General features: G+C 51.8%; 9 protein-coding genes across 9 annotated transcripts; 5 read left to right on the top strand and 4 right to left on the bottom strand.

The window, feature by feature from the left end:
• The first annotated feature begins 809 nt into the window (after positions 1-809).
• Positions 810-4,240, top strand: BO83DRAFT_375594 (putative quinate pathway repressor protein QutR). The gene is made up of 2 exons (XM_025530493.1): positions 810-3,545; positions 3,607-4,240. The coding sequence occupies exons 1-2, from the start codon at positions 1,041-1,043 to the stop codon at positions 3,859-3,861; spliced, it is 2,760 nt and encodes a 919-aa protein (XP_025391812.1). The 5' UTR covers positions 810-1,040; the 3' UTR covers positions 3,862-4,240.
• A 719-nt stretch (positions 4,241-4,959) lies between these two features.
• BO83DRAFT_434744 (putative cytosolic Cu/Zn superoxide dismutase) lies at positions 4,960-5,814 on the bottom strand (the record flags this gene model as incomplete). Its single annotated transcript, XM_025535827.1, has 3 exons — positions 5,798-5,814; positions 5,426-5,688; positions 4,960-5,273 (listed from the first exon to the last, which is right to left on the bottom strand). Exons 2-3 carry the CDS (start codon positions 5,658-5,660, stop codon positions 4,960-4,962), a joined length of 549 nt encoding a protein of 182 aa, XP_025391811.1. The 5' UTR covers positions 5,661-5,688; positions 5,798-5,814.
• A 1,233-nt stretch (positions 5,815-7,047) lies between these two features.
• BO83DRAFT_405887 (flavin-binding monooxygenase) lies at positions 7,048-11,215 on the top strand. The gene is made up of 9 exons (XM_025533847.1): positions 7,048-8,077; positions 8,134-8,240; positions 8,297-8,832; positions 8,880-9,333; positions 9,392-9,540; positions 10,089-10,159; positions 10,250-10,427; positions 10,523-10,716; positions 10,775-11,215. The coding sequence occupies exons 1-9, from the start codon at positions 7,468-7,470 to the stop codon at positions 11,035-11,037; spliced, it is 2,562 nt and encodes an 853-aa protein (XP_025391810.1). The 5' UTR covers positions 7,048-7,467; the 3' UTR covers positions 11,038-11,215.
• A 56-nt stretch (positions 11,216-11,271) lies between these two features.
• On the bottom strand, positions 11,272-12,640 carry BO83DRAFT_375591 (uncharacterized protein). The gene has a single exon (XM_025530492.1). It carries the CDS (start codon positions 12,603-12,605, stop codon positions 11,313-11,315), a length of 1,293 nt encoding a protein of 430 aa, XP_025391809.1. The 5' UTR covers positions 12,606-12,640; the 3' UTR covers positions 11,272-11,312.
• Positions 12,641-12,769: 129 nt separating this feature from the next.
• On the top strand, positions 12,770-14,534 carry BO83DRAFT_414623 (putative proline-rich, actin-associated protein Vrp1). Its single transcript, XM_025534582.1, has 2 exons — positions 12,770-13,084; positions 13,143-14,534. The coding sequence occupies exons 1-2, from the start codon at positions 12,965-12,967 to the stop codon at positions 14,361-14,363; spliced, it is 1,341 nt and encodes a 446-aa protein (XP_025391808.1). The 5' UTR covers positions 12,770-12,964; the 3' UTR covers positions 14,364-14,534.
• Positions 14,535-15,063: 529 nt separating this feature from the next.
• BO83DRAFT_175751 (U6 snRNA-associated Sm-like protein LSm8) lies at positions 15,064-15,703 on the top strand. Its single transcript, XM_025526437.1, has 2 exons — positions 15,064-15,130; positions 15,222-15,703. Exons 1-2 carry the CDS (start codon positions 15,106-15,108, stop codon positions 15,491-15,493), a joined length of 297 nt encoding a protein of 98 aa, XP_025391807.1. The 5' UTR covers positions 15,064-15,105; the 3' UTR covers positions 15,494-15,703.
• A 2,185-nt stretch (positions 15,704-17,888) lies between these two features.
• Positions 17,889-19,378, top strand: BO83DRAFT_175741 (uncharacterized protein). The gene has a single exon (XM_025526436.1). The coding sequence runs from the start codon at positions 17,981-17,983 to the stop codon at positions 19,187-19,189; it is 1,209 nt and encodes a 402-aa protein (XP_025391806.1). The 5' UTR covers positions 17,889-17,980; the 3' UTR covers positions 19,190-19,378.
• Positions 19,379-20,535: 1,157 nt separating this feature from the next.
• BO83DRAFT_375587 (protein ERV29) lies at positions 20,536-22,379 on the bottom strand. Its single transcript, XM_025530491.1, has 5 exons — positions 21,917-22,379; positions 21,671-21,783; positions 21,078-21,571; positions 20,955-21,019; positions 20,536-20,881 (listed from the first exon to the last, which is right to left on the bottom strand). Exons 1-5 carry the CDS (start codon positions 22,081-22,083, stop codon positions 20,809-20,811), a joined length of 912 nt encoding a protein of 303 aa, XP_025391805.1. The 5' UTR covers positions 22,084-22,379; the 3' UTR covers positions 20,536-20,808.
• Positions 22,380-23,625: 1,246 nt separating this feature from the next.
• Positions 23,626-25,280, bottom strand: BO83DRAFT_175693 (uncharacterized protein). The gene is made up of 2 exons (XM_025526435.1): positions 24,995-25,280; positions 23,626-24,920 (listed from the first exon to the last, which is right to left on the bottom strand). The coding sequence occupies exon 2, from the start codon at positions 24,909-24,911 to the stop codon at positions 23,721-23,723; it is 1,191 nt and encodes a 396-aa protein (XP_025391804.1). The 5' UTR covers positions 24,912-24,920; positions 24,995-25,280; the 3' UTR covers positions 23,626-23,720.
• Between the last annotated feature and the right edge of the window lie 367 nt (positions 25,281-25,647).

Genomic DNA, 25,647 nt, shown 5'->3' with positions numbered 1-25,647 from the left:
AGTGGAATCATAATGTGGGAGATTTTGGTCCAGGTTCGGGAATTAGGAAGTTGTCCGAAGAGCCCGGGGGTGAGAGGGAGCCAAGTGTTAGTAGAACTTGGGGAAGAGAAGGTGTGGAGAGCCATTCAGATTCCAGCATTTTCAGACCCTTTACTACCTTTCCCCCGTCTACCACTACTATTACTGGTTAACCCAGTCTTGTGTCGCATGGCATATTCCAGCCGCACCCAAAGTGCGTGTGCATTTCAGTATGTAACTAAGAGTATTAGATCAATTGCTGCCTGGGGATTGAGCTGCTTTCCCCGCGGGGTATCAATGCAGGACAAGGAACAAGGCACATCCCAGTTAACTAAACTCAGTTGAACTAACTCAAGTCTACTGCAAAGTACTACTACTAAACTTTCCTTAACAACTTGGTTGTTCGGCCGCCGGAGTCATTCCGGGTCATCCGGACGTGGCGGTAACATGAGGTACGAAAGGCCATACGAAAAATACGGCCCAGCGACGGCAGAGCCTTTGTCCGCAACCACTTTTGGAATTTGGAGAGCCAAAAGTGTATCCACTCGCTCGGCAGTCGTTTCTTCCCCGCGGTTCGATCGCACTTCCGTCTTCCTCCTCACTACTCACTCTTGACTATTCTACTAACAGTAGTTATTCTCCATCTCCACCTTCTCGTCAAACACGCCCAGTCCCTTCCTGGCACTGCAGCCACCCCAGGTTCGTCCCTCCTTGTCCCTTCCCTTCCCACCCCCCCCCCTACACTACACTACCTCCTTAGCTCATATCTCCCCACACTCTTGGGTTTTGAGCATTTCCCGCCCTCTTCTTATTACGTCGCTCACACAAGTAGTTGGATTGCTCCTCCGCAGGCTCATCGTGACCGTTTCAAACCAATGCTTACCTTCGAATGCGCCCGGTCGGTCCTGCAGGAACTAATTCTCGGCTCTCGCGTCCTACGCCATGCGTGGGTCTAATAATCGCCCTCTTCTCAGTATTGTGATTTCTCGTGCATAGCCTGAACAAAAATTCCTGTGCACGAAATGTCCATCCTCGTGAATCCACCCAAACGCAAGCTAGACGAGCTGGAAGGTCCGGTCGAGCAACAGAACAGCAGACGCTTGTCGCATCTCCCTTTCACCTCGAATACCCCCCATGCAGTAGATCCTACCCCCAGCGACGATGCTCCTCCGCGTCCCCGTGTCAATTCCGCTCCTCAGACGGAACACTCAGAGGCGTCGCCATGGTTGAATGCTTCCTTGCGCGAGCTGAATTCCAATCGTCAGTCGCCAGTCTCCTTTGACGGGCCTTTCCAGGCTCAGAGGAAATTCGCTCCCAATGCGTCCATTGTGTTGACCGGAATCCGCGGCACGGGAAAGTCCAGTCTAGCGGTCATTCTGGCGGCCACCTCGGGTAGGCGACTGATCGATGCAGACCGGTATTTTCAGCAGGTGACCGGCCGTACACGTGCTTCTTACAAGAAGGAGTTTGATTTGGTCGAGTATCGTCAGCAGGAAGCCAGGGTGATGGAGTCCATGCTCTCCGAAAACCAAGAGGGCTGCGTCATCGCATGCGGGCCTGGGTCCATGGAGCGCAGCGGGCAGACGTTGTTGAGGGAGTACGCGAAGACCCATCCGGTTATCTACGTCCTCCGAGACCCCGAGTGCATCCAGTCTTATCTGAAAGCGTGGAACACAGACAAAGTTCGTCGTTTTCTGGAACTCTCGGGGCCCATCTATCGCGCATGTTCGAACCTCGAGTTCTTCAATGTCTCTGAGAAGGGCATCGCGGACCACCCACTTCCAAAAGACGGCCACCAGGACTCGCCATTGGAATCTGAGCTTGATCAGCGAGTACAAGCAATCACTCCTTTCCTGACCCTCAAACAACTACAGCGTGATTTTCTTTGTTTCATTGCGTTCGCAACGGGCGACACCACGGACCTCAGCCGTCATAACTCATCGTTCCCTCTATCGATGCAACCAGTCGAATCACGTACCTACACATATGCCGTGACCGTCCCTATTTCATCCATGTTGGAACGTGATCTGGACATCGAGGAGCTAGAGTCGACCTCCGATGCGTTCGAGCTGAAGCTGGATGTCGCCGAACCACCTTCCTCCCATCTCGGTCTGGACTCGAGTTTTGCCGATACCATTAGTCGGGCGGTAGCCAATGTCCGACGGAACACGGTCGTTCCATTAATATACAATGTGGAGAGTAATGTATGTCGTTATGGCTTGAGCGCAGAACACAAGGATCCCTCGCGGCGGTCAGATGCAGAATACCTCAAATTAGTTCAGCACGGTCTACGATTAGCCCCGGAGTTTGTGACCGTAGACATGTCCTACGACGACAAGGTACTTTCACAGGTTATAGCCTATAAAGGGTCGAGCAAAGTGATCGGGCACTTTGCTGCCGTGCAGCCACCGGCGCGGGGCTGGGATGACGCACAGTATATGGATCTCTACGAGCGAGCCAAAAGGTTAGGATGCGACATGGTCCGGCTGACACAGCCGGCGGTGACGATTGACGACAATTTTGCCGTGCAACGTTTTCGAGACTACATCAAGTCCCTTCCTGCCCCGCAACTCCCTGTCATTGCGTACAATACGGGCCCATTGGGCCGGTTGTCATGCTGCTTCAACCCGACATTGACCCCTGTCACTCACCCGTCAATGGTCGCCGAGACACAATCGAAAGGCTTGCCGTGTATCACCCTCCGTGAGGCACAGGAGGCGCTGTACGCCTCATTCACTTTGGACCCCTTACACTTCTTTGTTTTCGGTGCCAACATCACCTACAGTCTGTCTCCTGCCATGCATAACGCCGCCTATAAGCGATGTGGAATGCCGCATCAGTACAAACTTCACCAGTCGTCGTCTCTGCGAGGCCTCAATGAGTTGGTGGAGAGCCCGCATTTTGGTGGCACCAGTGTCAGCCTGCCGTTCAAAACAGAAGCCATTCCGCTGCTGCATTCCATGTCTCCACATGCTCGAGCCATTGGCGCCGTGAACACGCTAATTCCTATTCGGAGGCTGGGTGACAAGGCCCTCGACGCCGATAATTCCTCGCTGTACATGGAGAAGAGTCGTGCAGGACCGATCAAGGCCTTGCATGGAGACAATACCGACTGGATCGGGATTGGAAATTGTTTCCGGAGAGGCTTGTCACCCGCAAATGCCATCCGCCCGTCATCTACTGGGCTAGTTATTGGCGCGGGTGGCATGGCCCGCGCAGCCATTTACTCCATGATACACCTGGGAGTGCAGAATATCTTCGTCTACAACCGGACCATAGCGAATGCCGAAAAACTCGCCTACCACTATAATCGCCAGAACCTTCCTTCGCCAGGCCAGGCCGGGTCAGCGGCACGGCCTCAGGTGCACGTGCTGCGAACTCTACAGGACAGCTGGCCTGCCAACTACAAGCAGCCGACCGTCGTCTGCTCATGTATCCCAACTCACAGCATCGGGGGGCAGCCGGCCCCAAACTTTGAGATGCCAGTGCAGTGGCTCGAAAGCCCAACGGGAGGCGTGGTCGTGGAGGTCAGTCCAAATACCACTGTGTTTACGCCCTTCTTTATGAACGTTACTAATCAATATGTAGCTGGCGTATAAAACGCTCAATACCCCACTGATGAAACAAATCCGAGCACTTTCGCACCGTGGCTGGGTCGCTTTGGACGGATTGGATGTCCTCCCGGAGCAAGGTTTCGCCCAGTTCGAGCTATTTACAGGTCGCCGGGCGCCGCGACGGCTCATGCGGACCGTAGTCTTGAAGGATTACGAGGGCGAAGAAGGCCAATACGATGAGCAGGCGATCCAAAGCCGGATTGAGAGTTTAGTTGGACAACCCACCTGAAGTGCTCATTGGTTAAGAATATGCCATTAAAAGCCCCAGCTATCTAATATCGCGTAAGAAACGCCACCATTGGCTGCCCGCCTTCGGCATGACTGTACCTGGATGGTCCGTCAGTCAGCATGCAGCCACTTCCGCGGGACTTCTTTTCCTTTTGGCACGGTGGGAGGCATGTGGACGAGCAATGCTTACTGGACACGAGCATGCACGTACAGGCTAGGCATGAACGCCAGTCGCCGCGGACAATGCAGCAAACGCAGCATTTATATCTAGCACTGTCTGTCTGCGCCCATGATCTGATATATTTGTGATGACTATCTACGTACGTATACTATCAAGAGGATCACGACTATCGTTCCTATTACAATCAATGACAAACACGATCAAACATGAATTCCAAGATGCCTTTCCTAAATAAGAGAATAGTAAGCAAGAGAGATAGAAATTACTCTATTACAGTAATAAAATCCTATGCAATGTAAGACGATTCTTAGTAAGGATAGTCAAGTGATGCTGGATTCTATTTCCACTTGGATTGCTCGTGCTCTCGATTGGTTACTTTGCCATTTGCTACAGATCTGTGCATTCTGTTACTATTCCTAGTCGCCTTACTGTGATGTTCGTACTCGAATCCCTGCTACACAGAGTAATAGAATGTATTACTTTTATTACTGACGCTTGATACAAAAGCAATTTACTGCTTTGGTCTGGCGGGACACCGAAAGGGGAGAGAAGGGAAGCTTCCATCTTCAGTCTGTAAGCAATTAATACGTGAGATAGATATGATATCGTTAAGGTTCTGGGCATCTCACCAAGATGCTCATGTATTACACACTCAATGCAGAATATTTTAACAGAAAGTTCTTCAGAGAGGGAGGAAGGCTTTTTAGCGCGAGGCTATGATAGTTCATTAAGTTATTGCAGGCTGCTTAGTAGCTAAACGCTCCAATATGAACACCTTGGGGCTGTGCGCAGAGTCTCACATCGGCAAGGACTTACCATGCCAATAGTTGAGTATTAAATCCAACCCTAACCCAATACAGCACCAGCCCAACAATACAGCAAAGTCCCAAGCAGCAGAAAATATTCATCCATCCAGTCTTACTTCAGCTGCACAAAGTTTCCACACGCCAGGCGCGAGTTATCCGCCGCATGCACGACCAGTGAGAGGTTTCCAAAGAAAGCAGGCTCTCCCTCCACATTGGAAAGGAACCAGTCTGTGTATGTGGTGGTAAATTCCTCGTTGTCGGGCGCCCAGATCGGTCCATGCTTGCCGCTGAGGTCGCCGACTTGGCAGGTCTGAGGCGCGTTGATGTCGCAGGGGGTGGCATCGCCACGGCCGTAAGGGTCCAGGTGGGCGCCAGTGCTGTAGCAGTTGCCGTCCTTGGGGACTGGCTTTTGATGGATGTGGTAGACTGATCATGTCATGAAGAGGTCAGTATAAATGTGTAGGTTTGCTATTAACTCAAGGTTTGAGTTTGGGTTCGGATTCATATGGAAACTCTAAACACAAGCCCCATATGATGGATCGATATGAAGGAGCGGGAAGAAATGGAAGCAAGCGTACCCAACTGCTGTTCATTATCGGGGATTCCCCAGAAGTGCGCCGAAACAAGGACACCCACGCCACTGGGCTTAGGCAAGATGGTCACAGACCCGCGGACAGTGGTGTTATCCTTGGGCTCTAGCTGCGCGTAGTAGGTAACATCATCGTTGTCAGTGACGACGGGGGCATTGGTGTTCGCCGCAGCCGTGGCGGAGAGGCACAAAGCGGTTGCGAGGAGGGCGGATTTGAATATCATCTTTGTTTTCGCGAGCAAATTTGGCTTTCTAAGAATGCGTGAGTGAATTAGTGGGTGAGAGGGTTTGAGCAGGTTTGTGAAGGATTTGCAGGTAGGATATAAGTATATAACTCAATGCAGGCGGAGAACTGTGGTACCTGAATGAAGAAAGAACGACGATCGCGGTCAACAATGGACGAATTCGGCGAGTTAGCAGTCAGTGTCTTTGTTTTCCTGTAACCCCTCTTCCCCCTTGATTCCGGGGCCGCTTTATAAGGGACCATGCATGGCGGTGTAAGGGGACACATTGGTGAGACAATGATCCATTCACACACCGAGTATATTGTGAATCGGTGGTTGCATCCCTTGCCATGATCCGGATTTGTTGGTTCCGGATTGGGAGGGAAAGCTGGATGCCTGGGGATTATTGGAATGTCCGTGGGGGCTGTCAGAGAAACGGTTTCGGGCAGGTTACACCGGCATTGTCCTGCTATGCTATGGATTCCTTGGAGATTCAGAGTTGAACTGAGTTGCTGTCAAGGTTGTCAATGGCAAGGTTATTCTCAAATGTTAGTTTTCAGGCAGTCACGGGGTGTCGACTTGGATTACCTCTAACTATGGGCTTTTATTGGGCTTGCTGACTCTACATATTCCCCTGGCACGTTTAGTAGTGTGCCTTCTTGACCTTTCATATAACTCAGTTGCTTGTTGTCTTCCTGCTCAGCATCCACCACCCCTGACTTTCTACTCATTGAGTACATGTGAGCAGTCTATAAGACTACGAAGCCTGGGGCGAGTACGTAGTCTAAGTTAAGCAAGCTCTGACGAGCAAACCTGAATGCCTTGAGAGTAAGAGCAACAATGCCTTGGATTTCCAAGCAGGAATGTATCTCAGCTAGTTCCGTGGCATGATTGCTACCCCTAGACATGCCACAGTTCATGGCTTAACTGATTTTCTCTCATTTGGCAAATATTTATTCACAGCGTTCTAGACTGTGTCTTGTGGATGGCCTCTGACAGACTAAAATGACTGGCGGAAAATCTATCTGTCACACTATTAGAACCAAACCAAACCAGCATATTCAACACCATATACTACTCACCATTATTGGTGGATATTGTAGCGAAGACACAAAGGTGTCAGTTTGATCATTCTAGGAGCTATCTGCCATATATATTTCTCCCACACAGCCATCGACAGGGTGTCCACTCTATTCTGCTGAGTTCTGGTGCCTTTCCACTCACAACAAGCAAAGACATGGAGTAGATAGTGTCTTTCATCAGATGGAGACGAAATACGTCACGCTCTGCGGGGTAAGTGTGCCGAGAGATCCTGGGCTTATCAGTATGACTTCCTAATTCGGGCAATTTAGGCGCTGGATCATCACCAGGCCTAGACTGGAACTTCCCCCCTCCATCCCATCATCGGTTGTATTTACTGATGAATGATCGACGGCCACGATGGACTCCTATCAGTGACAACTGACAGCTGCTGCTGCTCAACACTCCACTCGAGACTGCCACGAATAACGTCCATAGACGGGAAACGAGTGGGACTCGCCTCGAGGTCCCCATATGATCCATCATCCCCGGACTTCTTTGCGGTCCACTGCGTCCCATCGGAGCATGTCCATCTGCTAATTCTCCGAGCGGGTTCCGCTCCCCCTCGTCAGCTGTGGTCAACAATGGAACTATGGGTCCAATGTGGAGAGCTCGGGGTATTTATACAACGAGGGGCTCGTAGACTTCAACTTGGCCCTCCCGCCCCAGCCGCTCCATCTCTCGACAACATTTACGAAGATACAGTGACATTGGATTACTCCCCGTCATGTCCCTTGCCCAGAGCAACTACGTGATCCAGCTCCCCAGAACACCATCCTCTGTCGGTCCGCTAGATCCCCGAGCTATTGCTCAGCGATGGATCACCGACCTGGAAGTTCTTCTCGCCACAGGGAACTATTCCCAGCTAGGAAAAGTCTTCCACGAGGACTCCTGGTGGAGGGACATGCTCGCGTTGGTCTGGGACTTTCGTACTATCCAGGGATGCGCGAAGATTCAAGACTTCCTGGCTGCCAATCAGCCTCGTGCGGGTCTTTCTGCTCTGCGTCTGCAGCATGAGGGCAAATTCCAGCCTAGGATGGAAAGCCCCGCGGAGGGGCTGAACTGGATAAACTCCATCATCTTCTTCGAGACTAGTGTGGGGCGTGGCTCCGGGGTCATTCATCTGACGCAGAACGACGCAGGAGAGTGGAAGGCATATGCGATGTATACAACTCTGCAAGAATTAAAGGAATTCGAGGAGCCATTGGGCATCAGAAGAGCATACGGTACTATTGAGACAATGCCCGGTGGACTCAACCAGGGCAACTGGCTCGAGCGACGCCAGAGGACAATTGAGTTCAAGGAAGAAGAGCCTACGACCCTCATTGTTGGAGCTGGTAACGCAGACCTCACCATTAGTGCAATAGAAATAAGCTAATTAGTAAACTTTCAGGCCAGGCAGGTCTCAACATGGGCGCTCGGCTCAATTCTCTCGGGATATCGCATCTCATCGTCGACCGGAATGAACGTATCGGAGATAATTGGCGGAAGCGCTATAGGGTGAGCTACGCTTGCTATACACATATTCTGACTCGCCATCTGACCTGTACTCATAGACCCTCGTAACCCATGACCCTGCAGAATTCACCCATATGGCATACCTTCCCTTCCCGAAGAACTGGCCGCAATTTACCCCCAAAGACAAACTAGCCGACTGGTTTGAGGCTTATGCTATGATCATGGAACTGAATGTTTGGGTTCACACCTCCATCAAATCTGCCGACTACGACGATGCCCAGAAGCAGTGGACTGTGGTGGTCGTCCGCGGCGATGGGAGCGAACGTACACTGCGCCCACGCCACCTGATCTGGTGCACGGGGCACTCAGGAGAACCCTTGGTTCCCAGCTTCGAAAACCAGTCGCAGTTTAAGGGCACAGTATACCACGGCAGCCAGCACACAGATGCATCCCACTACGACGTAGCAGGCAAAAAGGTCGTCGTGGTCGGCACGGGAAACAGCGGCCATGATATCGCGCAGAACTATTGCGAGAATGGCGCGCAGGTAACTATGCTACAACGGCGCGGGACCTATGTCATTACTGTTGAGAAGGGTATCTTCATGATGCATGAGGGTCAACACGAAGATCACGGGTACGTCTTATCCCTGTCTTGAACCCGCACGCCTCTAACTCTTGCAGACCTCCTACCGAAGAAGCCGACCTGCTGCATGAATGTCTTCCATTCCCTGTCCAATTTGCTCTGGGCGAGCATTTCACCCGGCGCGTGGCGCACGCCGAGCAAGATCTCCTCAGTGGCCTTGAGAAGGCTGGTTTCGCACTGGACTTTGGCGTCAACGGTGCTGGTCTTGGGCGTGCATATATGACTCGCGGCGGTGGATACTACATTGATGTCGGCTGCAGCCCGCTCATCGCCTCGGGCAAGATCAAGGTTAAGCGTAGTCCGGAGGGAATCTCTCATTTTACGGAATCTGGCCTTATTTTGAAGGACGGGTCAGCCTTGTCCGCCGATGTCGTGGTCCTCGCGACTGGTTACGACAATATGCGCACGACGGTGAGGAAAGTGCTAGGTGACCGTGTTGCGGACCGATGTCGAGATGTCTGGGATCTAGACGAGGAGGGAGAAATCAACGCAGTACGTGCTTCTTTCCGCTTGCTTCAACTTTATCACCACTAACAAGCACTTTCTATAGATGTGGCGCCCCAGCGGACACCCCGGTTTCTGGTACATGGGCGGAAATCTGGCCTTGTGTCGGATCTATTCCAAGTTCCTGGCTCTGCAGATCAAGGCTATTGAAGCTGGCTTGGTGAGTGATGAGCAAATACAGGCGCAGGCTAAACTGTGAGTTGGTAAGTGAGCGAGCGATTGTCTCGGCTATGAGAATCTACCAGCTGCGGATAGAGCGAAGGCAAATTTGGAATTAGCGTTCTTGTTTAGAATTAGATATTCAGTAGAGCATAGTGAACTATGATACTCTCTAGTACGTTAACGGAGTATGAAAAGCATTCTATCCTCGGTAGCCATCATATGTCTACGTAACGAATCTGTCCGTGTTGTAAAGTATACCTCCACCTGTTAAAAGATCAGAATTACGTCGAAATCAAACAAGCATACTATAACTAGTAATACCTGAGAGATTATGACTGGCCAATCACCGACTAACTCTGCACGGAGTAAGTAGACCTCCCAATTATGATGTTCACAACGGCCCGCACAACCACCAATTATGCACCTGACTCAGCAAATGCAAATTAGGGCAGCGCTAATCCCAAAGCCGCTAGACCCATCCACACACAAAGCGGAGTCGTAACGGATTTTCTCACGGCCCTCCAAGCGCGGCGCCCGGCCTGATTTTCTTCCCTCTTTTGATCTTTTGACCCGATATTCAGCGCAGAGCCACACCATAAGGATTTCAAGTTCTTTTGGAAGACTGTCAGCACCATGTCTAAGATCACAGTCGGTATGTTACATCTTTATCCCAACAACGGCAACACTTGAGGTGTATGTGTATGTGTATGATGCAGGATGCTAATGGTTTTTGTGTGAACAGCCGGAGTGCGCCAGAACATCGAGCAGCTGCTCAACTACTCTCAGAATGAGAAGAAGAGGAACTTCCTCGAGACCGTCGAGCTTCAGATCGGTCTGAAGAACTACGACCCCCAGCGTGACAAGCGTTTCTCTGGTACCATCAAGCTGCCTACCGTTCCCCGTCCCAACATGACCATCTGGTATGATACTACCATCACCACCGGAGAAAAACCTTCGGAATGAGAGAGAGAGAGAGAGAGAGAAAGAAAGGATAGAAATACTGATGTAAGGATAGTGTTCTTGGTGACCAGCACGATCTCGACCGTGCCAAGCACCACGGCATTGACGCCATGTCCGCCGACGACCTGAAGAAGCTGAACAAGAACAAGAAGCTCATCAAGAAGCTTGCTCGCAAGTACGATGCCTTCCTTGCTTCCGACACCCTCATCAAGCAGATTCCCCGTCTCTTGGGTCCTGGTCTCTCCAAGGGTGAGTTTCCCCCCCAATATACCTCCCTCACAGGGGCATCGTGCTAATAAATGAATAGCCGGTAAATTCCCTACCCCCGTCTCTCACGCCGAGGACATGGCCAACAAGGTCAACGAGGTCAAGTCTACCATCAAGTTCCAGCTTAAGAAGGTTCTCTGCCTCGGTGTTGCCGTCGGCAACGTTGGTATGACTGAGGACGAGCTCGTCGCCAACACCATGCTCGCCATCAACTACCTTGTCTCCCTGCTTAAGAAGGGTTGGCAGAACGTTGGTAGCCTTGTCCTCAAGGCTACCATGTCTCCCCCTAAGCGTCTGTACTAAGCGGGTCGCTTTTTCTCTTTTCTCTTTATGAATAAATAAAAAGGAAAAAGTTTTATGTGTCACGCTGGGGGTACGACACCCTTTTTTTTTAGGGACTGGGATTCTCGGGTTGTGTTTCGTATCATAGTTTAGCTACTTATGGTGTGGGTTATAAATGTGATCCTGGGTTTTGGTCTCTATTTGTCTTTCTTACTGAGTTGGAGCTGGTGTGGTGTAGGTTTTGTATTGTAGACAGTAGTATGGTACAGTAGATACAAAAGGAGTATGGTATAGTATCATTGCATTCCAGGCATCAACTCCGTCCGGTCCAGAATCATTCCCCTCATGCCGATAAATTCTCGGAGACTCTCCCACTCCTCACCTTCCTCTTCACCTCGCATGTAGATATCCTTGAACCCCCATGCAAGCGCAACCTTGTCGAAGGCAGCCCGCTCCTCTTCACGGGCCCAACGGTGTCGCAGTGGCACACCCGGTTGCCAGGTCACCCGCTCCATCTGGTCATTCGCCGTCGTGATGGCCAGGATTCCAACTGACGTGACTCCACCCATGTATGCCAGGCCCGCTGCGAAAGCGATCCCCGTCGCTGTGCTAGGGTCCATTGTATTCTGCAGCGTCGAGGCCCACGAAGCAAGGGTATAGCAAGCCGCAGGCGCAGCAGCGATTCCACCCAACGGGACAGCTGCCCTCTTGAAAACCTTGGCACGACGGAACGCCGGGGTGCTATAGGTGGTATCGATGATGGCCAACACTAGGGAGAGGTTGCGCTGGGCGATGGCGACGTCGAGGGCCATGTCCGCGAGCTCGACTGGCACGGCGCTGTTGATGCTCTTGGGTTTGGCCTTGTGGTATCGAACAGGGGAGCTGTTCTCCTCGGGAACTGGTTTGTTGGCGTATAGATGGAAGATCTCCGGGAAGTAGTCGGGACGTTTGAGCATAGCGTGGATCTTGGTGTAACAGGTCAGGGCTTCGGGGGAGATGAACACTTTCTCGTCTGTCAAGAGGTCATGGACGGATTTGCAGAGCTGATCAATAATCTGTTCGGGGGTTTTTCGGGGCAGTGTGGTGGTGGTTTGCTGCTTTTGTTTCCGGGTAGCGGCGTTCTTCCCTTCCTCTAGGTCTAGGAGGGATGAAATCTCGTCTGGTTGTTGGCTCTTGCCGGTGTCCTGCTCCGGGTGGACCATAACTTCGGCAATACGTTGGCATTTTTGTAGCAGTTGCACGACCTTGTCGTTGGGGGGCACAGAGTCCGTTTCGCTGAGTTCGGCACATTCGTGGGCGATCTGGTCCACGGCTTCTTCGAAGTCTGCTGGTGTAAGGTGGCCGGATTTGGTAGATTCAAGCCTCCTATCGGTAGGAGCGTATGTAGTCGAATTCAAGAAGCTTTTCGGGCTTCTCTGAGGTCGCAATTGGCCTGGGCGCGCATTCCGGGTCAACGGACTGGATGCATAGGATCGTACGGATTGATGAATGGGCGCGGGAGGTGCGGATAATTGGCAGATCTGGCTGGCTAGAGCTTGCGGCCGAGAGCTCTTGTGGCCCCTGAGGGCAATGCCTCTTGTCGGGAGCATGGTTGTTGTTGTTATTGTGGTAGTGGTGGTGAGGGAAAACTAGATGGGCCGGAGAGAAAGACGGGTAGATGCGCAAGGCGGCGAGGGCACCAACTGAATTACTGCCGCCACCAAAAGCGGGTCTCCAGGAACGGCTGTCTGGCGTCCATCGACCTGACGTCCCTCTGGAACTCTCCTGCTTCTCCTCCATCAGCAACGCCCCGTAGGCAGCTGCTTTCTTTCAACACCACCCTCTCTTTGGCAACAGCAGGCCTCAAATGATCCAGCCAGCCCCGGCAGATTAGATCCCTTCGTGATCGTCTACCCACTCATTACTCCCTTCCGATTGCAAGCGCCATACCTCATCGTCCACAAACATCATGCCTCCCCCTCCGCCGCCGCCGCCGCCGCCGCCCGGAGGGATGGGAGGACCTCCCCCGCCTCCTCCCCCCGCGGGGAATCTGCCCAGCAGACCCTCTGGCTCAGAAGCTAAGGGCCGGGTAAGAATATCTTGTCTGCTAGTCTAGGCAAGTTATCGACTGCTAATGCCTTGTATAGGGCGCACTGCTTTCTGATATCCACAAAGGCGCAAGGTTGAAGAAGACCGTGACCAACGACAGGTCGGCGCCCATGGTCAGTGGTGGAGGATCGAAGTCTTCCGGTCCTGCAATTCCAAGCGCTCCGCCAGTTCCGGGCATGGCGAAGCCTCCGACAGGGCTTGCACCACCCGTCCCTCCGGCACAGGCAGCGAACAGGCTACGAAGCAACAGCGATACTGGCTCAGGAGGTGATGCAGTGGCGGGTGCCCCGGCGGCGCCTCAACTTGGAGGCCTCTTTGCTGGAGGCATGCCTAAGTTGCGCAGTCGGGGAGGCGTTGACACTGGAGCTAATCGGGACTCCCCATATCGATCAGATACGGATGGTTCGCGGAGCGCTCCCCCGCCCCCTGCTATGTCCGCCCCCAAACCGCCAGGTGCTCGACCTCCACCACGCCCTCCTGCAACAGAGTCGCCTCCTACTCCTCCAGTGAACCCGTTGGTTGCAAACCTCCGGAAACCACCCCCGCGACCGGCTTCCAGGCCGTCATCGACGGTTTCGACTGCGTCCAGCAGATCCGCCCCTGACGCTCCCCCGCGCGCACCGCCACCATTGCCCGGCTCCGCCAAAGGCCCGCCGCCGCCTCCAGTATCTACAAGAAAACCCTCTGCTCCTGCTCCTCCTCCACTTCCACCTCCCTCAGCTAGTCCAGCGGCACCTCCGCCACCACCTCCGGTGGCTGCTCCCAGACCTCCCCCGGCGCCGGCACGCTCTACACCTCCTCCTCCCCCTCCTCCTCCCGGCGCGTCCGCTCCACAGCCGCCGAACGGCACAGCTGCTGCGTCTATCGCCGTACAAGCTGCCAGAAATGCTCTCGGACATGCGCCACCAGCGGCCTCGGCCCCATCAGCCCCCCCTCCGCCTCCTCCCAGTGCCCCTCCCAGCGAGCCACCGTCGCGGCCATCACCCCTGCCGTCTAGCATAGCACCTCCTCCACCTCATCAACCAGACCGTTCTACCCTGGACCCGAGCGCCTATACCCTCAGCAACGGCGGGCCGTCACCGGGAGCAAGCCCTCGCAGTCCAGGCGGACATGGCATCATGCGGGTGGACGATCATCGGTTCAAGTTCCAGAGCGGAGGCTTATTGCCCAAGCCTCGACCATTTGTGGGAGGCACCAGGCGGTATCGGGCTGGACGAGGCAGCAGTGTGCCATTGGATCTGAGCGCATTGATTGGGTAAGGGAAGTGTTGCGGCGAGACGCGTGGTAGATTAGTATCTTTCTCCAGACTTGTGGATTTGCTTAGCAATTCGCATATTGTTAGTGATTGTAGGGTGTTTACGGAATGAAGATTGGTCTTCAGGTCAATTGCATCAAAACCTGCACGCTCTGTACGTAGTATATGACATTATACCAATCTGTACCAGCTGAACTACTGGACCAGATAATACATAGTGAAACAATCATAGCTCCTTATCTGATCAATCAATTAAACGTGATCGCCAATGCGCAGCACGGGACAGCTCCCATCACGTGATCAGTGGGCGCCGCATGGAAGCTGTGAGGATCCGGAGAAGCACGCCGCTGCAGTCACAACATCCCAAACCAGACCTCGCTGCTGTTTCTCCTTCCCCCCGATTTACCTTGTCTCTCCCGATTAGCGCGTCCTTTACACGACTCTTCTCATTTGTACAGAACAGCTGGCCGGCTTTGGAGCTTAGTGAGCAGATTGCCCTCCAGCTTGACGATCGGAACGCGGCGACGAAGTATTTGCTGCGAGTCAAGCTACTAGCTTCAGACCTAGTGCAAACAGGGTGCATTCGACTTTGTTACGGAACCCTAGTTATTCTCTGGATCGTTTTTTCTACGACTCGCCTGTGTTAGGTGACCTTCAGTGGTGGTGCATTTTTTGCTACCTGGATTGTTTTTCCGTTCGGGATATTGGTGCTTCAATAGTACTTCACCCTCGCACATCTGATCATCATGTCGCTTCACTCTTATATCAACAGTAAGTTTTATATTCCTATCAGGACTCTGCTGCATGTCTGGTTTTCAGTTCCCTGGTCAGTGCTAACGCAGTTATTTCGCCCGGTGTATAGAGAAAGTATGCATTTTGACGGTTGACGGTCGCACACTGCTGGGAACATTACTCTCCACCGACCAGCTAACGAACCTGGTTCTCCTGGACACGATCGAGCGAATCATCCGGACCCCCGACGACCCGGAACCCAGCTCCCAGATTGAGCATGGGCTGTATCTGATCCGAGGCGACAACGTCGTATTATGCGGAGAGGTTGACGAAGCCATTGACAACGATATCGACTGGACGAAGGTCAGGGGAGAAGTGGTCAAAGGCACCAAGAACGCATGAAACAGCGGGGAAGTGATGTTTCGATGATTATCTATATGACAAGGGATGTTTTTTTCTTTGCAGCAACAAGAAAGGAAAAAAGGATGAGCGTTTGTAAGTGTATGATGGGAAAGTGGACAAGAGTTTCAGCGTAACATTGGTGGCTAGTGCGTATATGGGTCAGGCGGACCCCCCTCCTTCTCTTTGTGGTGGTCTTTCCGTTCGTCGATTAAGGGGAGGGAGGGAGTAAGCGCGTGCCACTGTCAGTGTGCCGACCAGGGGGGAATGTTGTTATGAAGGCGAAAGAAAGAAAGCTACTACGCGCGCGACAGAATTACAGGAGGGGATTGGTCGGTACCAGATGATCCGTGGACATGATCGGTGCGTCGTCGGGCGGGGATCCTTTTCTCGTGAGATGAGAAAGAGTGAATGAGCGAGAGAGCTACAAGTGGGACGCGCATGGGCTCAAAAGGGCGCTCATCTGATGTGATGTCGGGGCCAAGTTTAGCGGCTCAACGGGAGTACTTGCATATGGGAATTGCATGGAATCAAGGAAAGGAATAAAAAAGGAAGTTTGAGATTGTCAAAACAAGGCATTGGGATGGCTGAAGGAATGGGAGAGGGGAGAGAAGAGAGGGGAGATGATACTACTAGTAGTAGTAGGTATCCAACACTCCTGCGCGGCAGGGTTCCATTGGACGGCAGTTTCATTGGGTGTTGGGGGGAAAGCAGTGAGCCGATGTGATTGAGGGCGCGGGATGTTCAGGGCAGCGGTTAATATGGATATGCAAGGTGATCAGCTCTGGATAGGGACCGCAGGGGGGGGAAAGGATTGTGGAGGGAGAGGGGAAAGGGAAATGGACATAAGTTGAGTATTTAACCATAATAATATCATAATCAATGTGAAGAAGCAAAGTAACTCATCACCTGATCTGATAATAATAATAATAATAATAATAATCAATATAATGCCTTATTGCCATGTTGCATTGCATGCACCAAGTACTTTGTAGTAACTAATAGCCATGCAGCAAGTGGCACATGCATCATACATACAGTACCAAGCAGGCAGCATCTCTACTACTACCTACTATGCTATTCTTATACCTCCAACATTTATTTAGATACAATTGCTTATGCCACCGCAGACTGCATTGCACTGCCCTGTGCACAGCTAGTAATTGACTAAAAAGAATCCATCCGGGTGAACAACGCAAACGCGTCCCAGACTCCATCATCCAGTTCGGTTACGATGATGAGATTGATTAGTGATTACCAAGTACGTAACTTTTCATTCAGGGAGGATCTGACGCTGGCCGTTTTCGGATTTACGTTTTGTGGTTTGGGCCTGTCCCAGGTTTTTCCAGGGGCTCGTCCCAAGTGGTTGGAGATTTAGTTTAGCTTTTAGTTTTGGTTTTAGTTTTCCCCCTCGTGAGATTTACCCATTTATTATCATCATTAAATTATTCCTGCCTTCGATTTTATTTTAATTTGTTATGGGGAGTGCGTCTCGTCTTTGCTGGTGGAGAGAGAGTTATATCGTATGTATGAGATTTTTCCCAGCCCAGGGACATCCTCAACAATACAACCACCACATGAATAGTAATTAACAATCTAATTTTCATGAATTGAATAAATAATAAATGAATTCAAAGAATGCGAAAATAAATCTAAATGTGACAGCCTGCCCCGTTTTCTCTGCCGCCCGCCCCGCCCGTGCCAAGTGCGGCCCAAAACCCGACCGTTCAAAGGTGAAGTTGCAATTCAGTTCTCAGTTCAGTTCAATTCCCCTGATCCTCTCTTTCTGTCTCCCTCTCTGTGGCTGTTACCTGCTCGGCGTCCCATCCTCTCCTCTCCTCTCCTTCCCCCCCCCCGTACTATCCTCCCTCCCTCCCTCCCTCTCTCCCTCTTACTACACTCTGACTCCTCTTCCTTTCCTCCCTCTCTCCTTTGCTTCCTATTCTCTCTCTCTGTTCCTCCTCTCTCCTCTTTCTCCTCCGCTTGTTCTGTTCTTATTCTTCTGCTTCTGCTTCTGCTTCTGCTTCATTTCTTTGTCATCATCTCTTCTGCTTCCACCAACATTCCTCCAGACCGCTTCAACTCAACTCTGCAACAAATTCCCCTCCTCCTCCTCCTCCTCCTCCCCTCCCATTATCTGACGCCAATCTTCCCCCGGTCGCTGGGCGACCGCCACTTCCTACTGCCTCTCCGCTATCAACTATACTGTGCCCTCCTTCCCCCTCCGGTTCCGAGCGCGCCCTTCATGTTGTTGCGACCGTCCCAACACTCTTCTCTATACCCCGGGTTCAATTGGTCTTTCTAAGCGCTAGGATTTCCCTCTTCTTCCCGCTGGCATCGTTAGGCTAGTCCGTGGTAGCCCGACTTCCTTCCTCTCTCCCTCCCTTCCTCCCTTCCTCCCATCTCCTTCTCGATCTCTCCCTCCCCCTCCTACTCCTCCCTTACTCTCCTCCCCAACCTCCTTCGTCCGATTCTGGTGGCCAGGCCAGAATGTGGCTCTACCGTGGCGTCCAGTCCGCTGTATTCTACTACGCCACCTGCACCCCCTGTGCCAACACCCTAGACCGCCACAAGCGCAAAAAGGAAGCCGTTCGATCGCAACGCGAAAAGGATAAGATAGATGCTACCGTCACCGACCAACCGAGGCCTTTAGCACAACCTACCGCCTTTAGTACCAACCCAGGATGGGCCGAGGAAATCGCTCTCGGTCCCGGTCCTCCCGCTAGACGAGGTGGTCACCGCAACGCCCATCGCCGAACCGACTCTTGGAATACCGGCATATCAGCGGAATCCACACAGGATGTGAGCCGCGGGGGCAATTCGGCGAACAAGAAGGATAAGAGCAGTTTGAAGCATCCGTTGGGCGATCGGTGGAGCCGCATGCGAAATCAGCGCGAGGACGAGCCGTTATGGGGTCAGGATGTGGAGGTAAAGGGTTCCTCCGTCGGACTCTCAGGTCGCGGTAAAGCAGATGCTGGCTCCTCCAGCAAATACTACATTGCTCGAGTGCCCCCAGTCAATGACCTTCATCCTCCCATCGTTAGTGGGCCCAAGAGCCGCGCCGAAACACGATGGATGCTACAACCCCCGCCCAGTGCTCGAGTGATGGCTGGCAAAGAGCGTTCTGGCGATACTGTCCGCAACAATGACACTAGTGGACAACGCGTAGACGGTGACCGAAATGTCAACAAGCCCGTCACTCCTGCCCAGCAGCTCCCTCCCATAGCCACCCAACCTGCCGAAAAGAAGAATGCCCATAAGCCTTCCCCGCTTCGCATGGCCCCCGACGGCTGGTACGATCCAAGAGCCGTGGAGGACGATTCAGAAGGAGACGACGAATTCTCTCCGCCCTCATCGCCCAGAATGATGTTCGGACGTGATCAGGCCAACTTCGTAATCTCCCCATCATTCCGCTCGCGCTCGGATTCATGTTCTACTCTGTCATCACCTGGCGATACCGAAGTGGAGTCTCCGCGGGTCTCCTTGCATCAGCCCGGGACCCCGACGTCACGGCCTGTCTCCAAAGCAACTCAGGATAGCGGTAAACATTTCCCTCCAACAATCTCACAAGCCCTATCTACCTTGCAACGTGACAACAAGGTTCAATTGTTGCATTTGGAAATCAATGACTCGCCTGACGATATCGGATTAGGTCATCTTGAACGTCTCCGACCTTGGCGTTGGAGTATGGATATATGACCATAAAGATCCGTCCGCCTATCCGCATATCGCCCAGGTCACTTGCCTTGAGGGCGTGTCATATTTCCTTCGTTTTCGTGCATTGTTGAATCATGGAAGCCTGCTTTGCTCTTTATTTTTTTTTTCCCTCGTGTTGCTCCTTGGGTAGCAGAAATACCCCCCTTCTGTTGGATTCCTTTTCTGTTGGTTTGTTTTTGTGTATGTTTCGGCGTTGGCAGCAGCTAAAAAGCGTTCCGTTTTGATGCCCCTTGACCCATTCCATGGCAGATATATTCCTCGTTGCATCATACTGAACAGCATGGGAGTTCCCTAACGTGTGTATGCATGGCTGGGCCAACAAACACATAATCCTTCATCCACTCCCTCCTACATCGGGCCATGAAAGACTGTTCACATCATCATCCAACTGAATCACTATCCTTTTTGACTCGCTGCATACGCATTTTGCATCATTGCTACTCTTGCTTGGTTTTGACTATTGTGTGTGTGATGTTCCCGATTCCTCTGCGCAGAGTACTATCCCTAGTCTGTTATTCTCTTTTCCTATATCTTTGCTTACTTTGCTTTGAGCCGAATTGTCCTGTCTGTCGTGTTTTGTTCATTCTCACTTGCACTCTTGCACTTCGTTCGCTCTCTCGTTCTCCGAACTTACCTTTACCCTTCATGTATACTACTTTGTTTTAATACATATACTTAGATCGTTCTGCACAAAGCTGAAAGTCCGTCTTAGTGTAGCGTAGACTCCATTGAAATGCATGTGTAGTATAGAATATATACTAATGAACACTCTGTATGGTAAGTAGTTAGGGTAAGTATATCGGCGTCTAAACAAGATACCCAATCAGGAAGGAAGTACGTCAATCCTGAATCAATCATAGATCATGTTAACAGGGCTACTGTAATTACTTACCTAAAACAGAAAGAACGTGTTCAGATCAGTGAACATACCCCACATACACATACATACATACATACATAAAGGCATTGTTTACTATCTAACTTGTACAATACACTACAGGTATTAAATTACGGAACTAGAACGAGGAACGTGACTACTACTACTATTACTACTACTACTACTACTACTACTACTACTACTACTACTACTACTACTACTACTACTACTACTAACATAACTATCATTGACATAGTTGGATGCATTCCCCTCCCTGAACACTATACGGGGTATGGGGAGTTAAAGATAGAGCAGGGCAAGCAAAAGATCCATGCTATTCCTTTACTATGCCGCGGCGGTAGTAGAAGATAGCTAGGTACGTAGCTTGCTAATTAGTCGGGCTAGTAATAGTTGGAGGGAGAGAGAACAGTCTTTTTCAAATAGAAAGATGGTGAAAATGATGATGCTATGATTTCAACTCGGATATGTTCGTAGTAGTGATAGTGGTAGTGGTAGTAGTGTTGCTTTGCTTATAACAGAGTGGTATGACTGGACAATAGATTGTTTTTTTTCTCTGTCCCAAAAAGAGTAAAAAAGCACGAGAGGAAGACGAGAGGGAAAGCAAAAATAAGGGTTTCATATAGTAGGGTCCCTGTCCCATGGCCCGGGAATATCATAAAACATGCCCAGCACTCAATGGTTTCGTGGATGGTGTTTGTATTCCTTAGTAGACCTTCTTCTTCTCGTCCATACTCAATTGGCCGGGGCCCATGTTGACCAGGAGGAGAAGACCTCCGCTGTAATGAGCGCATATCGGTTAGCTGACAGTTTCTTTGCGAATGTATCGGAAGGTAGTAAAGGGTAGCTTACACAATGGACAGGATCTGGAAGAAGTCGTACTTGGCGAAGTCCTTGTGAGGGTGGTGGGGGTGAAGCTAAAGTAATGTCAGTTATTGCGCATCACACAAATTTCCTGCCATAGGGCGAACATACAGTCCAGAAGTTGTTGACCAGGACGTTGAACACACTCAGCAACACAACCAGCATGATCGCACTCCACTTGGCCTTGAAGCCAACAATGACCATGACACACGCGACGAAGCCGAACAGGCTGACAATGATGCGCCAGAGACTCCACTGGCCCGAGAAGACGAATCCGATGAAGAGGAAGATCAACAGCACACGACCAGCGAACTGGACGTACATCTTGCGATCCTTCTCATCGAGCTGGGGAAGACCGGCGGGGACGAACTTCTTGCGCACCCACGAGTCGGAGAGAACCATGAGCAAGCCACCGACGACACTCAGGTTGCGGAGGAAGAAGTTGAGGTCGAAGATCAGTCCGTATCCGAGACCCTGAACAATGACGACAGCCAAGAGACCGCCAACAGCGTACTCCGTGTGTCTACGGGCAATGACCATGAACGAGCAAGCTGCCATTGCGATCATGTTGACGATAAGGAAGGTATGCGTGACTCCCCAGGGAACTGTAATGCGACAAAGCCCAAGTTAGAGTCGATCTGCGATTCCGGCCCCACGGCGGGTGCGACCGGATATAGGAGGGACGGGGCCAAAGCCATGCTTACTCTTCCGGTAATCACGAAGGTACAGGAGTTGATCGTTCCATTGAGTAATCATGCGTAGACTGTCCTCAATGAAGGTGACGACGATCAGAAAGCGACCAATGGCTGGCAGATACCTGAACAGCAAAGAAGCCACGGTGTCAGTGACAAGTCCTTTTTTTTTTCCCGCATACGAGCGATCGAATACGCCTCTTTCAGCACGGAGGCTGAACCAGAGTAAGACTCAATGATGTCGAAGGGCTCACATACGGCTTGACAGGGTCAGACATGGTGTCCAGCCAATCCTCAATTTTGCTCGTCTGTTCGCGGACAGCATCCAGGGGACTGGGATCGCTCGTTGCCTCTACCCGACCAGGACCCCCAAAGGGGTTCTGGTGGCCGAAATTGTAGCCTGCAGTGCCACGGATTTGTGCCATGGCGAGAATAGATAGAGTCGAAGGATAGGAGAGAAAAGCGACCGCGAGAGTGGGAGAGGGACGAATTGAACCCTCCGCAACTAGTCCGAATAAGGGACAACAAACAAGGGTCGAACGGGTGCCGAGAGAGGTTAGGTGGCAAGCTTAAAGTCTCGTAGCAGGAAGGAGTGGCAGGATGGAAGGCAGAGCAACCGAATTGCCAGGAGATGAAGGGTATAATATAGAGGGAAAGAGGAGGAAGAAGAAGAAGAAGAAGAGAAAGAAGAAGAGCCAGGCTCACGGAAGAGGAGTTGAAGATGGGACGATTGCAGCACCTCCGCGGTGATGGAGAGGAAGGCCCGTGACTGCTGTTCAGGCCACGATGACCGGAACTCGACACTAAGCCGGGAGAGGCATGGTGCGGTCCCCAGCCCGGGAGGTTCGACCCTGGTCCGTGACGCCATGATCTCCCTTTAAACACTAAAGTCAGTAGTTCCCTCTTCATCTGCTTCTTCACACTGCATACAAGATCTGCCCCCCGGCTCCGCGGGAGATCTCTCCTCATTCTTCACCGAAACCCCCCTCTCCCTCACAGCTTGAAGCTTACGGCTACCTCTACTTGGCCTCTTCCTTTCACCCTACATTGTTGAGGGCTTACACCCACCCCCGAAATGACCATAACCCATGCAGCGGAGTCCGGTCGGACATAGCCCCCCACAGTCCCAACAGGGACCGAATTTTGTGTCGTTCGGCGGAGGATCCGGCGTCTGAAACCCGATCATCGTGAAACAGGAACCCTCCAACCTGGCACACTCAACCAGGGCAGAAAGGAGCATAAGGCCTAAAAAAAGATCTTGCGAGGATCCTTGCGAATAAAAAGGAGGATTGAATTGTAGTCACCTACATAATTTATGGAGTTGGAAACAAAACCAAACCCCACAACTACAGCATCAAGAAGCAAAGAAATTTAAAATAGAAACACATAAGATGCCAGGTGGTCCCCCCATAGAAAAAAAAAAAAGGAACCATCCACGCTCGCACTGATATCACATCCATAGCCATCCATGCTATTTTCGCCAACACGGTCGCCATGCCGCTCGCGTACTAAAGAGGTATTTCGAAATAGTAGGTAAGACACATCAGGAAAATGTTGGCAAATGTTGCCAATTTAGAGGCGACCCAAACTTGCCATCTGTCAGTCCCATAAAAGGAGGGAACCCCAGAGTGTGCATGGGCCGAGTACAGTGCCGGGCTGCTAAAGGGGCAATCCTCCGAGCCAATAAGCATCACCACAATATTTAAGAGAAAAAAAATCAGGGAAAAGCGAAAAAAAACAGGGAGAATCCAAGACTAAAATAATAATAAGAATAAGAGCAACCGAGCATAACGATAAAATAATACATGAGATCTCTTTTTTTGTTGGAGAGTTTTGGGTGTTTCTTCGGTCAAGTCGTTGCGTTTCTGCCATTGCTGGATCTCTCGGTCAGAACAGAGCAACTCGCCAGAATACATGGTACGTTTTTGGTATAATGGAGTGCCCCAAACGCCAAAGCCATGAGTAATAAATACAGTTCAGGATCTCTGGGTGTCCTGAATGAATCACAGACAAGCATGCCTCTTGGGGCTAGCTTCATTTTTTGTCTGATCTATGGAGGTGTTTAAGCAGCCCAGTCGGAGTCCAGAGGGTGGCCCTTGACATTCGAGCGAAGGACATCGGGAAGGTAGGTGGGCGTCACCTTGACCTTGGGCTGCTCAACAGGGGCGGGAGCGGCAGCAACAGGAGCGGGCTGGCTTTCAGGAGCGCTAGCCTCGCTCTCGTCAGTCTTACCTCCCTTCTTCTTAGTCTTCTTGCTGGACACGGTGGTCCACTGGTCCTGGACACCGAGAATGCGCATCTGCTCCTCCTCGGAAGGAAGACCGGAGTCCCATTCCTTCTTGGGGGCAGCCTGAGCGGCGGGAGTTTCGGACTCAAAGGTGTCCAACAATTCCACCTTCGGGGCGGGGGCCGCCTTGGGGGTGCCGTTGGTGACTGCGGGAGCAGCCTTGGTCTGCCAAGCGTTGGTCGGGGGAGGAGCCGGCTTGATGCCAGCCTCACGGCGTTCAGCTTCGCGAGCCATGTGGAGCTGCTTCTCGAGCAATTTACGTCTCTGCTCCTCAGCCTCCTGGACCTGCTGCTTGCGGGCCTCGTTCTTCAAACGCTGCTGACGCTGTTTCTTGGTCTCAACCTGCTTGAAAGATTGGGGCTTCTGCTTCTTGGTGGCATCCGAGGACACAGCACCGGTGACACGGAGAACCGATGCGCCCGGAGCAGGCTCCTCAAGCATATCCGAAACGTATCCAGCGGAACCAGTAGTGGCGTTCACCATGGGAGAGCCAGCGGGGGAGAGGTCATCGTCGGCGTCGGCTCCGGTGGTAGACGAGGTGCGAGTAGAGACACGAGAGGTAGAGCGCTCGCCGTTCTCAACCTGAGCGGCCTTGGTCTTCTTCTTCTTCTGGGACTTGCTACCACCAGCGCTGGCGCTGCCACTAGACTGCACGGGAGTTCCGTTCTTCACGGCGGCAAAACGCTTGGCCATTTCCTTCCTGTCGATCTCCTCATCCACCTCATCGGACTTCGAAACAGCAAGCTGGACGGCGGGCTTCTCCTCAACGGGCTTGCTAGGGGCAGGTGTAGGTTCCGGGGACTTCTTAGTCTTGCGCTTAGGCTTCTTTGCGGCCGGCGCGGGCTCCGTCTTCTCCACGACAGGCTTTATAGGGGTCTTGTGCTTGGGGTTCGGGCCATTGTAGTACCAGCCCAGGCCACCTGCCACGACGAGCAGGAGAGCCCAACTGATGTAAGGGTTCATCATCGTTAAGAGCTATGACACGTGATAATTGTTAGTCTGCGAGATCACGAAACATTCGGAGAGGTGATGCTGGGCTCAGAACATACATTTAGAATAAAACTTGACGGACGTAGCAAATATCGTTATAATGTCTCAAATGTAAAAGACGACTTCAATCACAGACGGAACGTCCTGAAGTGGTCTAATGGCCAAGCGCGTAACGACACTCGGCGAGAAAGGAGAGGAAAAAAGAATAAGGAGATCCAACAAGGATGTCCAGAAACGAGGAAAAAAGGAAACACAAGGGAAAAAGAAAAAAGAAGTATAGAGCAAGCTTCCGCAGATCCTCTTCTTAACCTCTAATCATCGAATCGTCGAGACACAGAGGGTGGTTGGAAGACAAGGGGAGAAGGGCAGGCCAGTCGCGCGCAGAAAGGCCAGATTGCCTCGTGGACCTTCTGGATGCTAATACCACTTGAGCTGTAAGTCTAGTCGCGATGAAGCAGAAGGCGAAAAGAAGCTACCGCTCTGCAATGCAGTCGATAGCTTGCAGGCAATTGAGTGCGTATAGCCGATGACCTCAGAGTCGGGAGTTGGTTCAAAGGTTCCGACTGCGCTCTGCGGCGAAGAAAGGTGGTACTGGTAGCGAGAGTCGGGATGAGGTAAGGGGAATAACGGATACCTAGAATCACCGAGCGGGCATCGAGGCACCCGTCAACCAAGGAATCGGGGGTTGGGTGACAATGGGTGGGCAAGGGCA

Source organism: Aspergillus eucalypticola (genome assembly GCF_003184535.1).
Source record: "Aspergillus eucalypticola CBS 122712 chromosome Unknown BO83scaffold_4, whole genome shotgun sequence".
NCBI classification, from domain to species: domain Eukaryota; kingdom Fungi; phylum Ascomycota; class Eurotiomycetes; order Eurotiales; family Aspergillaceae; genus Aspergillus; species Aspergillus eucalypticola.
The sequence above is the reverse complement of the archived record's forward strand: the minus strand, read 5'-3'. Positions and strand labels throughout refer to the sequence as shown.

Coding starts and splice junctions, on each gene's coding strand:
- BO83DRAFT_375594 (XM_025530493.1), top strand. CDS start 1,041: ATGTCCATCCTCGTGAATCCACCCAAACGCAAGCTAGACGAGCTGGAA. Junction 3,546..3,606: donor CGGGAGGCGTGGTCGTGGAG/GTCAGTCCAAAT, acceptor ATCAATATGTAG/CTGGCGTATAAAACGCTCAA.
- BO83DRAFT_405887 (XM_025533847.1), top strand. CDS start 7,468: ATGTCCCTTGCCCAGAGCAACTACGTGATCCAGCTCCCCAGAACACCA. Junction 8,833..8,879: donor GGTCAACACGAAGATCACGG/GTACGTCTTATC, acceptor TAACTCTTGCAG/ACCTCCTACCGAAGAAGCCG. Junction 10,428..10,522: donor CGTCCCAACATGACCATCTG/GTATGATACTAC, acceptor ATGTAAGGATAG/TGTTCTTGGTGACCAGCACG.
- BO83DRAFT_375591 (XM_025530492.1), bottom strand. CDS start 12,605: ATGCTCCCGACAAGAGGCATTGCCCTCAGGGGCCACAAGAGCTCTCGG.
- BO83DRAFT_414623 (XM_025534582.1), top strand. CDS start 12,965: ATGCCTCCCCCTCCGCCGCCGCCGCCGCCGCCGCCCGGAGGGATGGGA. Junction 13,085..13,142: donor GCTCAGAAGCTAAGGGCCGG/GTAAGAATATCT, acceptor TGCCTTGTATAG/GGCGCACTGCTTTCTGATAT.
- BO83DRAFT_175751 (XM_025526437.1), top strand. CDS start 15,106: ATGTCGCTTCACTCTTATATCAACA. Junction 15,131..15,221: donor GCTTCACTCTTATATCAACA/GTAAGTTTTATA, acceptor CCCGGTGTATAG/AGAAAGTATGCATTTTGACG.
- BO83DRAFT_175741 (XM_025526436.1), top strand. CDS start 17,981: ATGTGGCTCTACCGTGGCGTCCAGTCCGCTGTATTCTACTACGCCACC.
- BO83DRAFT_375587 (XM_025530491.1), bottom strand. CDS start 22,083: ATGGCACAAATCCGTGGCACTGCAGGCTACAATTTCGGCCACCAGAAC. Junction 21,784..21,916: donor ATGTCTGACCCTGTCAAGCC/GTATGTGAGCCC, acceptor TTTGCTGTTCAG/GTATCTGCCAGCCATTGGTC. Junction 20,882..20,954: donor TTCCAGATCCTGTCCATTGT/GTAAGCTACCCT, acceptor CGCTCATTACAG/CGGAGGTCTTCTCCTCCTGG.
- BO83DRAFT_175693 (XM_025526435.1), bottom strand. CDS start 24,911: ATGATGAACCCTTACATCAGTTGGGCTCTCCTGCTCGTCGTGGCAGGT.